The 13,940-nt window shown below is 39.0% G+C and overlaps 1 protein-coding gene across 2 annotated transcripts in view; it reads left to right on the top strand.

Moving 5' to 3' along the window:
• The window catches only part of LOC137127369 (copine-9-like), a 147,785-nt gene that overhangs the window by 53,687 nt on the left and 80,158 nt on the right, over window positions 1–13,940 (top strand). Inside the window, exons 5-7 of one of the 2 annotated variants that reach the window (XM_067504257.1) lie at window positions 6,074–6,113; window positions 8,130–8,132; window positions 12,452–12,528. In XM_067504257.1, coding sequence (XP_067360358.1) covers window positions 6,074–6,113; window positions 8,130–8,132; window positions 12,452–12,528 — 120 coding nt within the window. The remainder of the gene's footprint in view (window positions 1–6,073; window positions 6,114–8,129; window positions 8,133–12,451; window positions 12,529–13,940) is intronic. The other variant, XM_067504256.1, reaches the window with a different exon arrangement.

Here is a 13,940-nt window from a genome sequence, read left to right as displayed (position 1 = left end):
ATGCAGCGTATAACTTTAGAAACTACACCAGAGCCGCTGGAAGAAATAATCGCAGGGAAAGCTACACGATCGGCCGCACGGATGGAGAAACACGTCATTGAAATTATGAAGGATGTTTCTGATTGTAGTCATTATCGGTGCCTGTTTGTTTCTGTTGATCATTTTGCTGCCGTGTGTCCTGACGATACCCCGCATCCAGAGCATTATCCTTCACTGTCCGGCAGCATCTCTGTGCCTATATTTAATTATGGGTAAGGTCAGTTCTTGTGTTAATGGGTTGAGTCAGGAATTGATTTGGAAATAATTGTATGTAACTGATGGTTTCTGTGGATCCTGCATGGAGACAACAAACAACCTCACATATGTCGACTTGTTTTTGAAATATTGAGATGCTTTAATGGTTTGCAGCCTCTTTACAGCACCTACTCATATGCACAAGAAAATGCCAAACTCCTAATCACAAAGTTTGGATTCATACATTTTTATGTATTTGTCTTGACGTCTTGAAGTCTGATAGAGCTCAAGGTTCATTCTGAGGACAGATTCATTGCTGCCCTTGACTTTACTGCTGAATTTGAAAGTAAAAGCTTTCCAGTTAGAGGTTTAGAGAAATACCAAACATAATTCACTCTTACATTCAGAATGATTCTGTGAGTGTGTCTGGACACACATACGCAAACTCTTTTCTTTTATACAGCGATGTGAAAAATGAAACACAGCCTCCCTCTCATATTATACTCTACTTTAAGTACACGTATCCTTTCTGCTGTGGTGAATACAGGCCTAACTCAGCCTGTACAGAAGGCCGCTATAAAATGGATATGTATAATGCACAAAGTTGAGAAGCTTTGTGTAATCATTCTGGATCATACCTACTGTAAGGATAAATGGTGAAGGGACAGCTAATGTACCGCGAGAACAAGGAATTATTAACTGTAGTTTCACGAGATCCTCTTCAAAACAAAAAGTTCAGTGTTGCATTATTCAGTAAATACTCAGTTTATCGCATCATAACAATACAGCAGCGTGTGATGGTCATGTAGGAAAAGGTGAGTCACTGCAGCTTAACGTGAAACCAATGGCTCTGAGCCAAAATATTCTATCGCTGACTAATTTCATCTCCCATTACTTTTTGTACCAAGATCAAACTTCTGCTAACATTACAGCACATTTGAGAAACACAATCCGCTTCCAGAAAATATAGAATTCTCTGTTATAGTTGGAGTATGCAATGATTTGCAACTCATTTGAAACATATTTCTGGTTGTAAATGGCTCAAAGACAACATTAAATGTTGAAAGGGAGAAATTTGATTCGATGCATTGTGCATATTAAATTTTATCCCAGCAACCAATTTCAAAACACTTGTGACAGAGGCCTGTTTAATACTGTTCCCTCACCTCTTCATTAACACTTTTAAATATTTGGAACATGAAGAATCTGATTGCTTTATTAAATATTGCTTGACATGGAATTTCAGCTGCTCAACAGCTCAATGCCTTTTTTGTCATATTATGTACTTAATAATGCTTTTCACCCTCACCCTGCACCAAGACAGATAATAGATAGTTTTCCACTTCACCTCAGTCCATTTTGTGCGCAGATAAGTTGGCTGTGTTTCTGGATCATGTTTATATATGGTTGTTTCTTTGCATGGTAGAAATTTAACTTAACTTTTGTGAAAGCAGAAACATTGTTCACTGACAATGGTTTCAGAGCTGTAGCGCACACAAGGCTGCAAAGAAAGATTCTCGACTTGTCTCCAAGAGGAACAAGAGGGGAGGTCTCTCCTCTTTGCTTTCTTGTGAAAGATAAATGCACATGAACACAGGACCACTGACTTTATAAGTGTTCAAGTTCAACACTCCCCTACAAGTCGACTGCTCTGTGATTCCTTACCAAGCTTTAACCAAGGTTCTTACTTGGATTATGGACTCCCTTCATAGAGTCATCTTGAAGCTGCATGACTTTCTGAACTGGACTTTGTTATGAGCTTAATGGAACTTGAATAATACTTTACCATAAGTTATTTTATAATGTATAATCCAAGTCTGCTCAACAATAACCAGCAGACATTCTATGCTTCTACAGTACTTGATGATGTTACTTCACAACATCAGCTCTTTTTATACCAAGATTATGGATCATGATAACTTGATTTTTCTCTAAGACATTTTCTGATATGCAAACTCAGAAAGGCGGGTAAAATGCTACCCCCGGGAGGAGCTAAGTTCGGGTTCAGTGTCTTGCTCAAGGACACTTCGACATGTGACCGGACTGCGAGATTCGTGGACAACTGCTCTACATTTCTGCGCCACAGTTTCCCCTGGCTGCAGACAGTGAGCTGCAAGCAGCTGAGTGAATGAAAATAAGGATTGTTAATGAGTTACCAGGGCAAAGCCGCCTCATTTTAAAAACAAAGTCCGCCTAAGGTACAACATAAATTTGATTTTACTCCACTCTGCTGTAACATAAACACGCACATGCACACACACATACAGACAGTGAGAGAGAGAGAGAGAGACAAATCAAAAAGCAGCATTTTCATTCATTATGCATTTAAATTAAGTGTGCCAGGCCTCTTGGAGGAGAAATCAGGTTACTCTCCTGCTGTATGTATACGCAGATTTCCCGTAACCAGGTTTCTTAAGTGCATGTAAACACTTTTCCCTGAATACCAGAGAAAGTTGATTTCTCTGAGTGCCCAGGTTAAGTTAAGTGCATGTAAATGCAGTCAATGATGACAACTAAGCTGCCGTGGAAGTTGCTGCTATGACCCACTGGGAACAACTTGAGGCTTAGTGTCTTGGCCAAGGACATTTAGACATATAGACAGGAGGAGCTAAAGATCGAACCATGAGCCTGCGATTTGTGCAGGACCCCTACACCTCCTGTGTCACAGCTGCACCATTAGCATGGCAGACCAGAAGCTTGCATTCCCCAGTGCTGGAGCAGGCTGGACGTGGAGCTGAGGTCCTACAATATATTACAGTGCCATGGAAAGTAGAGGTAAATGGCAGAATGAGGCCATGAGAGCAGACTGAAACCTGGGATGTATTTTAACATAAAAGTTAGGAACTTTAAGCCAGTATCTGAATAAAAGCTTAATAGACTTGAAATCTTTCAGGCCTTTTAAAGTCGTTCCCCAAAATAATTCGTTTTTTTCACGTTTTATGATCGAAAGTCCCTTATGTGACGTGCACATGGAAATACAAAGAAATAAAGAAGGGGAGTTGAATGAAAAATTATAAAAATGACACAACTGTTTTCATTGTTCACCTTCATTTCTTGTACAAAGCCCCACAGCTCACTTGTCGACTGGCACGTAAATAAAGGTCATTACATTTTTTTTTTTAGCAACTCTACAGCTCCACCACATTCAAATCTCATTTGGACAGTGCTCACAGGCTTATTCTACTGTGCGGTAATTATATACTGATCCCACTTTATTTCGACACAGAATTCAATTTAGCATAGCTGGAGAAGGAGGATTTGACAAAGCAAGCGAGGGGTGAGAGAGATTTTAGATGAAATGAGTGAGCAGAGATATGGAAGACTAGCGGTGTTACACTGAGGATGTATAATGAAAGCATGTATGTGGGGCGAGGGGGGGCGGGTACGAGTGACTTTTAAAAGGTAGAGAGCACTGCATTCGGCACTTCTGGCATTTTTTACTGTAGTATATGCAGATGATCTCTCTCTTACATATCCTCTCTGTTCCATTATTTCCATTAGTCTGGAGCTTTCATTTCCCTCTTCAAAGCCCTGTAACCCAGCTCTTGGCATATGCCGACCAGAGGAAAAAAATTAAACCCAGAAAGCAGCTGACAATTGAAGTGATTTCAGTGGATATTGTAGTTAGAATCATTTTTCCAAAATAATTCTCTCTCAATCAACACAAGCAGAAGATAAGGTGGTTTGTATACGATAGTTTTTCCTAAAAATGTTCATACTAGTGTTCCCATTCATTTCTGATGCAATGTGTGTTGGTCAGACTTTTCATTCTGCAGCACCGTCTTGGTCTCTTTTCTAACCACATAGAATTCTTAGCTGTCCATCAAAGCACTACAAGACCAGAGGAGGAAATAATGAAGACAGGAAAGAGGTGCTGTAACATTCACAGGAGAGAAGAATCAGGGGACAAACAAAAGAAGAGGAGAGAATAAATAGGTGAAGGGAAGAGGGACCTTGTTTCTTTCAGAATATTTTTATATACTAACGTAGGGGGATAGTTATTGAAATGTTGCTAAAATGTTTGTCCCTCACTTGCATTGGCTGACATCTCAAATACTTTTTTTGAGATAGACTAATTAGACAAGAACAGAAGCTGAGAGACCAAGTAGAAGACAAAGATTAGGTCCGCAGGAAGTAGAGCGGTCGTCCACCAATCCCACAGTTGTTGGTTTGATCCCCGGCTCCTCTGGTCACAGGTCGAAGTGTCCTTGAGAAAGACACTGAACCCCAGAGAAATAATGGAATTTGATGGACGTGAAAATGTTTTTTCTTATAATTTATTAAACTTAAAGAGCAACTTTACCAGTTTTGCTCTTGCTTTTTACGGCTTTAATTTTGGGTGTAAATTTAATATTAATGTGTTTAAACGACCCTCTGACCTCCCTGTATTAAGATATTTTTTTTGCTTCTAGCTGAAAAATGACTCCAGATGACGTGACGTGGAGGAGTTTATCATCATGAAGAGTCACGATAATCTGGAGGAACTCTGGAAAAGCAGGTTGACCAAAATCACAAACTTCATAGTATGAGCAACAAGATGACATAATGTGAACTGAAGGTTCCTCCAACTGATGTCATCTGGAGGCTTTTTTTTCAGCTTGAAGTAGAGATATTAATATAGGGAACTTTTATGGCATTATATATCATACGTTTTCAGCGTTACATGTGCTTCTCAACCAACCACCATAAAAAGCAAGTTCAATATCCGAGAAGACTTATAACCCGAACCAAAACTGTTTTATTGAACCTAAACAGTTGTTGTGTTTAATGTAACCAAACCATCATGGGTCATTTTCCTAATGTCATTAGTCCACTACGGCTGACAGTAGGACATTAGCGGATCCAGATCATCTGACTACAGTTTATGTAGTATGAGGACCATCAACTGTTCACATAACCTTAGCTGAACTGAAAAAACACTCGAAATTACATCTTCTGAGGTGCCTGGAGCTGATTCCATACCACACAACCTATCCTCCTCACATCCCCTCTTACATATGAAGAATCACCTGACTTTGAAATGCAAATGTAGCTGTAGGAAGAATGAGAAATGATCAGTACCTTGGGGAAGTTTTGTGCTAACCGTTTGCAATTTTTCTAGTCAGTGATGAGTCTGAATGGTGTCATCTTTATTGCCTCTTTCATTCTAGTTAACGTGGGCACACTCAGTCTAGTGGGCTTTAGTACAACGCTACAACACACAGATGAGACAGCAGCTGAAAACAGGTGAAAAGACTGAAGCCGGTTCCCGCAGACCTCGGTGTTGTCCTCCATCCTCTGTCTAGACTTCAGAAAGATGCTGGCAGCGAACGAGCAGAGTAGACAGGAGACAGAGATGGAGCACTGAAGAGCACATGGTGTCTGAGTAATGCCGTTTTGACACACGGGCGGATTTCGCTCCTTTGCCAAGAACGAACAGAATCATTTTCAAAGAGGCCCCTGTTGACAGCTCCGAAGAGGACGTCCTCAGAGAGTCTGTAGCTTGTAGTAGAAAGAAGAAGCAACACGTCTGCCAAATTCCAATTTGCTCATTGATCTCGGAGTCCTGCTTCAAAATATAGGTTTATTTGTTAAGCAGTCCTGACTCACTACTGCTATACTGTGTACGTAAACCATATCTAGTTATTTAATTGGCATGTGGGATTTTCATCTTCGTTCTTGCAGGAGAGCTGTCGAATATGTTTGTGTCGCTTGTCACGTCACATATACAGTACAAAGAGATTTGGGAATTTTCTGTTTTCTTAAGGTTGTGCTCTCTGTTTTTCGTGTAGACAGAAGAGCGGGCAGTTTACTGAGTAGGAAAACAGCTGAAAGTCTGCTGTCTTTTTTCCAAATGCAGGTACAATGTGGATACCAGGAGCTCCAATCTCTCAAAACATGTAAGTAAGCAGTTCCACAATGACCAGTTATAGGAGAAAACGTTTGCAAATTGTAAAAAAAAAACAATTGAAATGGAGTTTAAATTAAAAAAAAAAAAAAAAAGTTCTATAGAACCTTTTATTGCCTATGTCATGATCACAGTGGTAGCTGAATACTTGGGCTGACTTACTTGAAGTTTTACATCAAATCACCTGAGGACAACTGTGGTTCCATCCTGAATAAGCCCAATTTCTGGTTAATGTTGAACATTTAGACTAGAGCTGGACTATAGGGACAAAAATGTATATCTCAGTATTTTAGGCTGAATGGTGATACATGATTTATATTAGCAGTTTCTACAAAGTGAGCTAAGTGTTCAGTTGTACGTCAAAGCCACTTGTCAGATGTCAAGAACCTTTATTAAAAGTCATTCAATGTTCAATTTCGCAACTGATTTTAAAAAAGCAGTTAGTTTTACCTCAGTCAGTTAAAACTAACTTTTTCTGCTTTAGTTCCATTTGAATTGTTGGATTTTGCTTAATTTCATTCAGTGACCTTGTGTATATCTAGATTTATATAATAATAATATTAGGGCATTACCATAGTATCCTTGTTATTGGAAATCCACATATGCAAACTTACCCATAGAATCCTGGCTCACAGATTTAACTGTATAGTGAAAGAAGACGTGTCCCTGGTCACAGGGCAAATAAACAAAAAAATGCTGTTTAAACCTTGATTTAAAAATAAGAAGGCATCATTCTGTGTTATGATCTCTTCTTGGATTCAGCCTTGTCTGCAGCCTTTTACCCTCTTGTAGAAATGCTGATTAGAATACTGGTTACACCAGAGACACTGGCAGAGAAATTGCCATTTTCCAGGAGAAACCTACCCGGGGAAATCAAATGTGAAAAGTAGCGCTGTTTCTCCCTTTATATTGCTGGAGAAGTTGTGAACGGAGCTGCAAAGACAGAGGGTAAGGGGTGTTTGCAGAGAGTGTGGGGAGGAAAGATGACAGAGGGCTATGGAATAAATCAAACCATATCCCATCCGACACCTCCATTAAAAATATATTCATATACTGCCCAGCCCCACTAGAAACACACCCATAGCTACAACTTTAACTTTACCTCCAAACCTTTAATTAGTTTTTTCTGCCTGACAGTGGCAGCTGGTATGAGATTAAAGGTTAAGGTATCACCTTAGGAATGTGATAGTTATATGTATATATGATGGGCTTAGTTTCTCTTTAATATACGCACCAGGAAATATACACACCGCCTGATCACTCCACACCAAGTAACCTCCTCCATCGAGTGACCATGTAGGGGGTCAAAAACCTGATCCCTTTGGTCAATGTTAACTTTTTCAAGTGAGGCTCACGGTTCCAAAGGGTAAATAGTGATAGTACTGTACATATTCGAATGGACATATATTTTACATTATTTTATATAAAACCTGCTAGTCAGTGTTAGCTGACATGTCTAGGGAATTATTTTGCCTCAAGCTACATGCTATGCCCACACAGTTAGCTTAGGAAAAAGAAATCTATAAGTTTGCCAGTAGCACTTTACATTACAGCTTTGATTTAAAAGCTATTAAGGGAACAGTATCTCACTAATAAATCGGTAGCAGTACAGTAAAATCATGGTACAATAAATACTGAGGTCATATCCAGCTTGGAATTATACAATAAATATAGGTAATATTAGAGTTTTAAAGGACAGTAATATGGGGATGTGTTTACAGTGTGGAGACACATTTGGAAACAGTCTGCAAACAGTGGAAGTGTAATATTTTCGTTCTGGTACTATTAATGAGGCAAAACATTTTTAATTAAACATTCAATAATGTGATATAAGTTATTGTTTTCAAGATGTTACTGGAAATTATTAACACAAAGAGTTATATTCCAAGCATTTCCCTTGTTTCACCAAAGCTCTCTGAGTTGAGTTAATTCACTATATAAAATACATAAATAACATAGAAACAGGTAGTTGAGCATTTTACAACCCTGTTTTGTCATTGTTACACAGAAAGTGCCAAATGGACCCAGTTATAAGCATTTTAGTTTTTTGTTCTTGAATTGTTCATATGCTTTTGCTATTCCATGTAATCATTTTTACCTTGCCAAGCACTCTGTGCACACGAGCCCATTTCATTACAAACCTAGTGTAAAAAAGACCTACTGATAAGTCCTTGACCAACAAAAGCAATAACGCCCATCTCATATTTTATAAGCATTTGGAAAATTGAGTGATGCTTAACAGGGCAGTGCAGTATATACTCTATATTTGTTTGAACTCACTTATATATTTGAATAATTCTGCTTTTTCACTACCTTTGATGATTTTAAGACTTCATCAAGACTACTGTTCATTTACTCTAAAGTTCTTTCATTTTATTTAAAATGGAAAGAAACAGTTTGTAAATGAAATTAAGGATTATTATTTAAGGTGAAAATTGGAAATTGACTGGTGGTTGATAAGAGCATTTTACATCAGCTGAGATCACCTCACTGTACTGAGCAACATTAACAGTGATGCTAATCACGTTTTTCTAGGTTTTCCTCTAACTTGTGCCTTTCTTTACTGCTTCCCCCACCTGGATGAGCAGAAGGTAGGCTGACATCGATTCGCATCTCTTTACTTCATTTCTCCTTATTATCTGTGAGCCATTTACTGATCTTGGATCTTATCACTGTGTTAAACATGCAGCTAGGTGACCTTTCAGTGTGTTTGTGGTGTATGTCAAAGTGCCAGGAGATGCACATTACCACAAGTAATGCATCATTTTAGACAATATGAGAAGACTTATAATATTTCACCTAAATCAACACTTGTTCCACTTGTTTTAACCAACTGCCACACAGTCAGTTAAATGGACATCGCCTGAGTATAAATACACCTGTATCTGGAATGTAACTGTGAAAAAGTTACAGAAAAGCAGAATTTAAAGGAGGGAACATTTTCAAGTCACTGAATAGCTCTTGGAGTCCAGTTAAATCCATTATTAAGAAATGCAAGCACTGTAGCACAGGCATTAATCTGCCTAGACCAGGTTGTCTTCAAAAATCTGTTTGGCGCAAACCAGCCACTGCAAACAAACAGCAACACAGCATCATGCTATGAGAATGCTTTTCTGCAACAGGCCCTGTAATACTGGTAAAGGTAAAGAGTGCAATAAACAAAGGACAAATACGATCTGCAAGATATTTTATTTCCAGTAAAACCATGACCCTAAAGCAAACAATCAAAGTGGTTCTAAAAGAACAATGCTAATGTTGTAGCGTGAGGCCTATAATGAGATGTGTGCCTATGTGTGTCATTGACTGCAGAGAGTCAATTTGCTTTTCGGGGAGACTATTTCTAAAGCCTCCTGTGAGGAACTGATAACTTGTCCATTCATCCTTTCTTCACAACAATGCTACATGGGTTTTTGTCAAATAGCCACAGTGTCTTTTGCATCTTTACATGGGTTTTCCACCCCCCTATCCCTACCACTACCCTCTCATCCAAATTATCTAGGGAAGGCTTCTGGGCCTCTCTTATCTGTTAGTCATTCATATAAATCTCCAGCCTTTAGAAAAAGTGTCATCCACTGTGTTGCCAAGCTCATACAGACACGGAGAACACTTTTTGTGCCCTTATAACCCAGTGAAAAGTGATGAAATTAAAAGCAATCGTGTCATAAATATCGAGGTGTTTTTGGTATCTAACGAAGTAAAGCCAAGAAAGTATAAAATAAGACCAATTATCGCTTATTCTTCAAAGATATTCAGAAATTCAGCCGGGGCAGATTGTTGGTACTCTTAGATAAGATTATACATAATTGGATCACTGTGTCATTTCAACAGGTTTCTGTTATTAGGATCACACATACCTTTAATGTTTAAGTTTATTTATTTAGCACCTTCCAATAGCAGACGTCAGAAAGAGCTTTACACGAAAAACTGTATCGATAAAAATGACAATAATGGGGAAAGCTACATTGTAAAATAGAATATAAAACAATAAAACAAATATAAGAAAAGCTAAACAAATACACATCTAAACCAATAGGTGTTAAGCTGCTTTTTCAATGTTTTCAGTGTGCACAGATCTCGGGGAGATTGAGTTCAGGAGCTACAACATCAAAAGCACAGTCTCTGTTTGTCTCTTTAACCTAAAGCAGGACATTTCCACTGGTGTAAATGGCTGCAGTAGCTCTATAATGTAGTCAGGAGCCTGACGTGCAAAATTTTGAACTAGATACGGAATTTGATTGGAAGCCAGTGGAAAGAAATCAAAATGAGGGTAACATGAGATATTTACACAAGACTGTGTCAAAAACTTAGCTGCAGCATTTGGAATGACTTTAAGCAATGGAATGATGTCTGGATAAGGCAGGTGACAGAATGAAATGCAGTCACTTTGCTGTTCGGTATTATCGTGTGCCCCATGCTCAATATGGACCGATGTGGAGCAATGAAAAGACTTCAGTAAGAAAATTATACAAATGTTTATAGGTGAAGGCTATAAGATGGGCTCCAAGCATTTTGATATTCCTGTCACTACAGTTTGCAAATATTAAAATGTTTAAGGTCCATTGGATTTTAGACAACCTCCATGAATGTGGCCACAAAAGGGAATTCAACCCCAAATTAAAAAGAAGTGTTAATGCTGGACAAAGAGACAAGGACTCAAGACTCAAAATTCCAAAATAACTATATTGTCCCCAGTGTGTAATTATTTCTGCAGCATCAGAGAAGCGTCAAGACAGAAAATACAAGAAAACATCCGACATAAAGTACGGAAAGAAATTAGAACTTATGTAACGACATATGCATTCATCACAATAAAAATAAATAAATCAGGCAAAATCTGGCATTTTAGCCCACAACAATTACAGAAATATCCAAAGTCCTGGAGGCTTCCATGGAGGAAAGAGGTACAGACTGGAATTTGCTGACATTGGTCAAAGGACATTCTTGGAGAATGTCCTTTGGCCAGATGAAAAGAATCTGGAGCTGCATGGGCAAGTTACATCAGATGTCCACAGAAAAAAAAGAATCTGAATTGGCCTGAGTCCTGATCTGATCTGATTCTTATCAGGCAATAAATAAGGATAAGATTTTGCTCTATATTGACGGCACCACATCTCACAAGTTGAATCCTGTAAGTAGCCATCAGAAGATGGGTGGTATTGGAGGTGGTCAGAAAAAAATATTCACGTAGGCTGTGGCATTAAAACACATTGGTAGTTGGGACTAAGGGGCCCGAAATATCTTAAGAAAAACATAGGTTATAAATAGGTTTATAGATAGCATAACTTTGCACAGAGCATGCACACAGTGATGTCAGGGCACCATTAGTTTGGACCAGGGCTGTTTCTTCCCCCCCGACCATGGTTTCAGTGAGAATTGCTGTGCATTACTGACATTGTAAGTATTGTTACAGTGAAACGGCAACAGTAATGCAGAGAAGTGCTTATTCAAACTGATTAAGATACTCAGCATTTTTGCTCTCTACTGTCTAATTAAGCCGCTGAACTGTCTATATCTCTGTGTTTATCGTCACAGGAACCGCACAAACACTGTGTTATGAGTCACACATGTCAAATGGATTTTTAATCACCAATGAACAGAAATCTCATCAGACGCGGTTGCTCTCTTTGTCAAACCTTTTCCATCCTTATTCACTAGTCATTAAAAATTCAATTTATTGTCATATGGTGGGATACACACTGTATGTAGGTGCTATCTCCTTTCTTCCTCACTTTGTGTTTCCAAGGGCCTGCGTCTTGATTTCTCTCTCCCTGTCTGCTCCTCTAATCTTCCTGCTCTTTATTTCAAATTCAGCCATATAAAGAAGCAGAGCTCAGTTTCACCTACACTTTACTAGTCATGCTGATGCTGACACACACAAAAAAAGGTTTTCACTTAAACTCTTATTTTTCCTATCTTCTCCTGCCTCGCTATGCGAAATTGGTTGTTTGGCAAATAATTTTCACACTCAAGCAATTTGCTACAGTAATGTTCTGCGAGACTGTTTACAACACACACAAAATGAGAAATGACAAAAATGTTGATGGAGTGTAGCCTCTTACCAGAGGGGAATTCTTCAAAAAGTTTAAAGCTTGGTTATACTTGCCATTCTTGCTTGAGGATAAAATGATTTTGATTGTGTGTGTGTGTGTCACAATGACCATTGTGATAAGCTTAACCTCAGCTTGAGTATTAGGGTGTTGGAGTCATAAAGGTCCAGGAGTCATAACAGATAGCAGCCAATCAACCTGTTGTCTTTGTAAGCAGATTGATCAGATTTTGCAGCAATGGCAATAATGCAGCGTATTTAGCTGTTCCCTCTTCTCTGTTTAGGACTTTTTGGGTCAGATGTTCTGCACGTTGGGGGAGATCATTGGCTCAACTGGCAGCAGACTGGAGAGGACGCTCTCGTAAGTACAGCATACTGTACACACACACACTCAGTTCAGAAGCAATTTGTGGCGTTTCTGTGTTCATTCACTTGAGGTTTGCTATAAAATTTCTGTTGTGAAATCTAAGGAACAACATGTTTAATAGCAAGTGCTCCAAGAATAAAATAAAAACTTTATCGGGCCTGAATGCAGTTAGGTGGGCAGACACTGAAAGCAATGCACAAAGTGGTCAGAACTTGGGAGTCATAGCTCACTGTTAGTCAACACTGATGTCCAAAATTAAAAAGGCAATATTCAGAAAAATGTTAATATTTACAGTTGCGTTTGATCAGACTTTTATCTGCAAATACCTGCGATGTTAGATGCGTCTATAGGTTTTTTATTTTTACATTGTCTTGTCTCTTTCTGTCGGTCTGTATATAATAGTGAAATGAAAACAGTATCAACCATCTGGGAGGTCTTAAAAGCTAAGAAGGACTCTCTCAATTCAAAATACTGTTTTGATACGGTAAGGAAACAGAAAATATGATCCAGTGCTGATGAAATTTTGTCACCTGTCAGCCATCTGTCCCCATCGGCTTGGCTGTTGACAGCTGGTCTTATACTTTGGAGAGAGAGTGGTGGAGCAGTGGTGTGTTTGCCTGTGGCAGACAAGGTGAAACAAAATAAAGCTACTATTTTATCAAGCCTCCTGTTTATACGTTTTGGGAGCCTGGGGGGGGGGGGGGGGTGCCACATGTTGTCTTTAATTAGATGGTCATTGTGAAGGGTGGAACACCAACGTGTGTGTGTATGAAGTATGATGATTTTGCTGAGGTATCATTTTACCATGAGATAGCTGTGTTATTGGGCATCAACTAAAGGCCAAAGTTGAATTAAACCCTTTGTCGTGTTGCCAAAGTCCTAACATATTAATAAAAGTCATTGGTACAATGAAAACATAAACAATCTCTACAGTGAATGAATAATTCCTCTACACAGTCATAAAGACACACGTAACGATCAGTCACTTATAAATCATCTTCCTAGTGCGGCACTCGATTGGGCTGCACCTCCTGCTCTGTCATTTATCTTTGTTGAAGCCTGCGGGAGCATTTCCTAATTCAGGCAGCTTGTCAGTGAGAGGGAGAGGTACTAATGCCCTGCAATGCTAGTGCTCTGTGTGTGTGTGTGTGTGTGTGCGGCTGCTGTGAGGAGTGTTGGCTGCATCCCATCAAGAGAAGCCATATAAGGGACATGGGTTGTGTTATCAAGACGCAAAGAATGTTCAGCAATAGATAAAGGTAATTGATTCACAGTCACTGGGTAAACAGCCAGATAGATAAAAGTCTATATCAAACCCTGAAAACATTTGATGGACGGACACATGCTGCACTTAGGGCTTCACTAGTCTCCAGCAGGTGGATTCATGCCCCGGTGAGATCTCATTC

The sequence above is a fragment of the Channa argus genome, chromosome 5 (genome assembly GCF_033026475.1).
Source record: "Channa argus isolate prfri chromosome 5, Channa argus male v1.0, whole genome shotgun sequence".
In the NCBI taxonomy this organism is placed as follows: Eukaryota; Metazoa; Chordata; class Actinopteri; order Anabantiformes; family Channidae; genus Channa; species Channa argus.
Note: the sequence above shows the minus strand (reverse complement) of the source record. Positions and strands in the feature narration are given on the sequence as shown.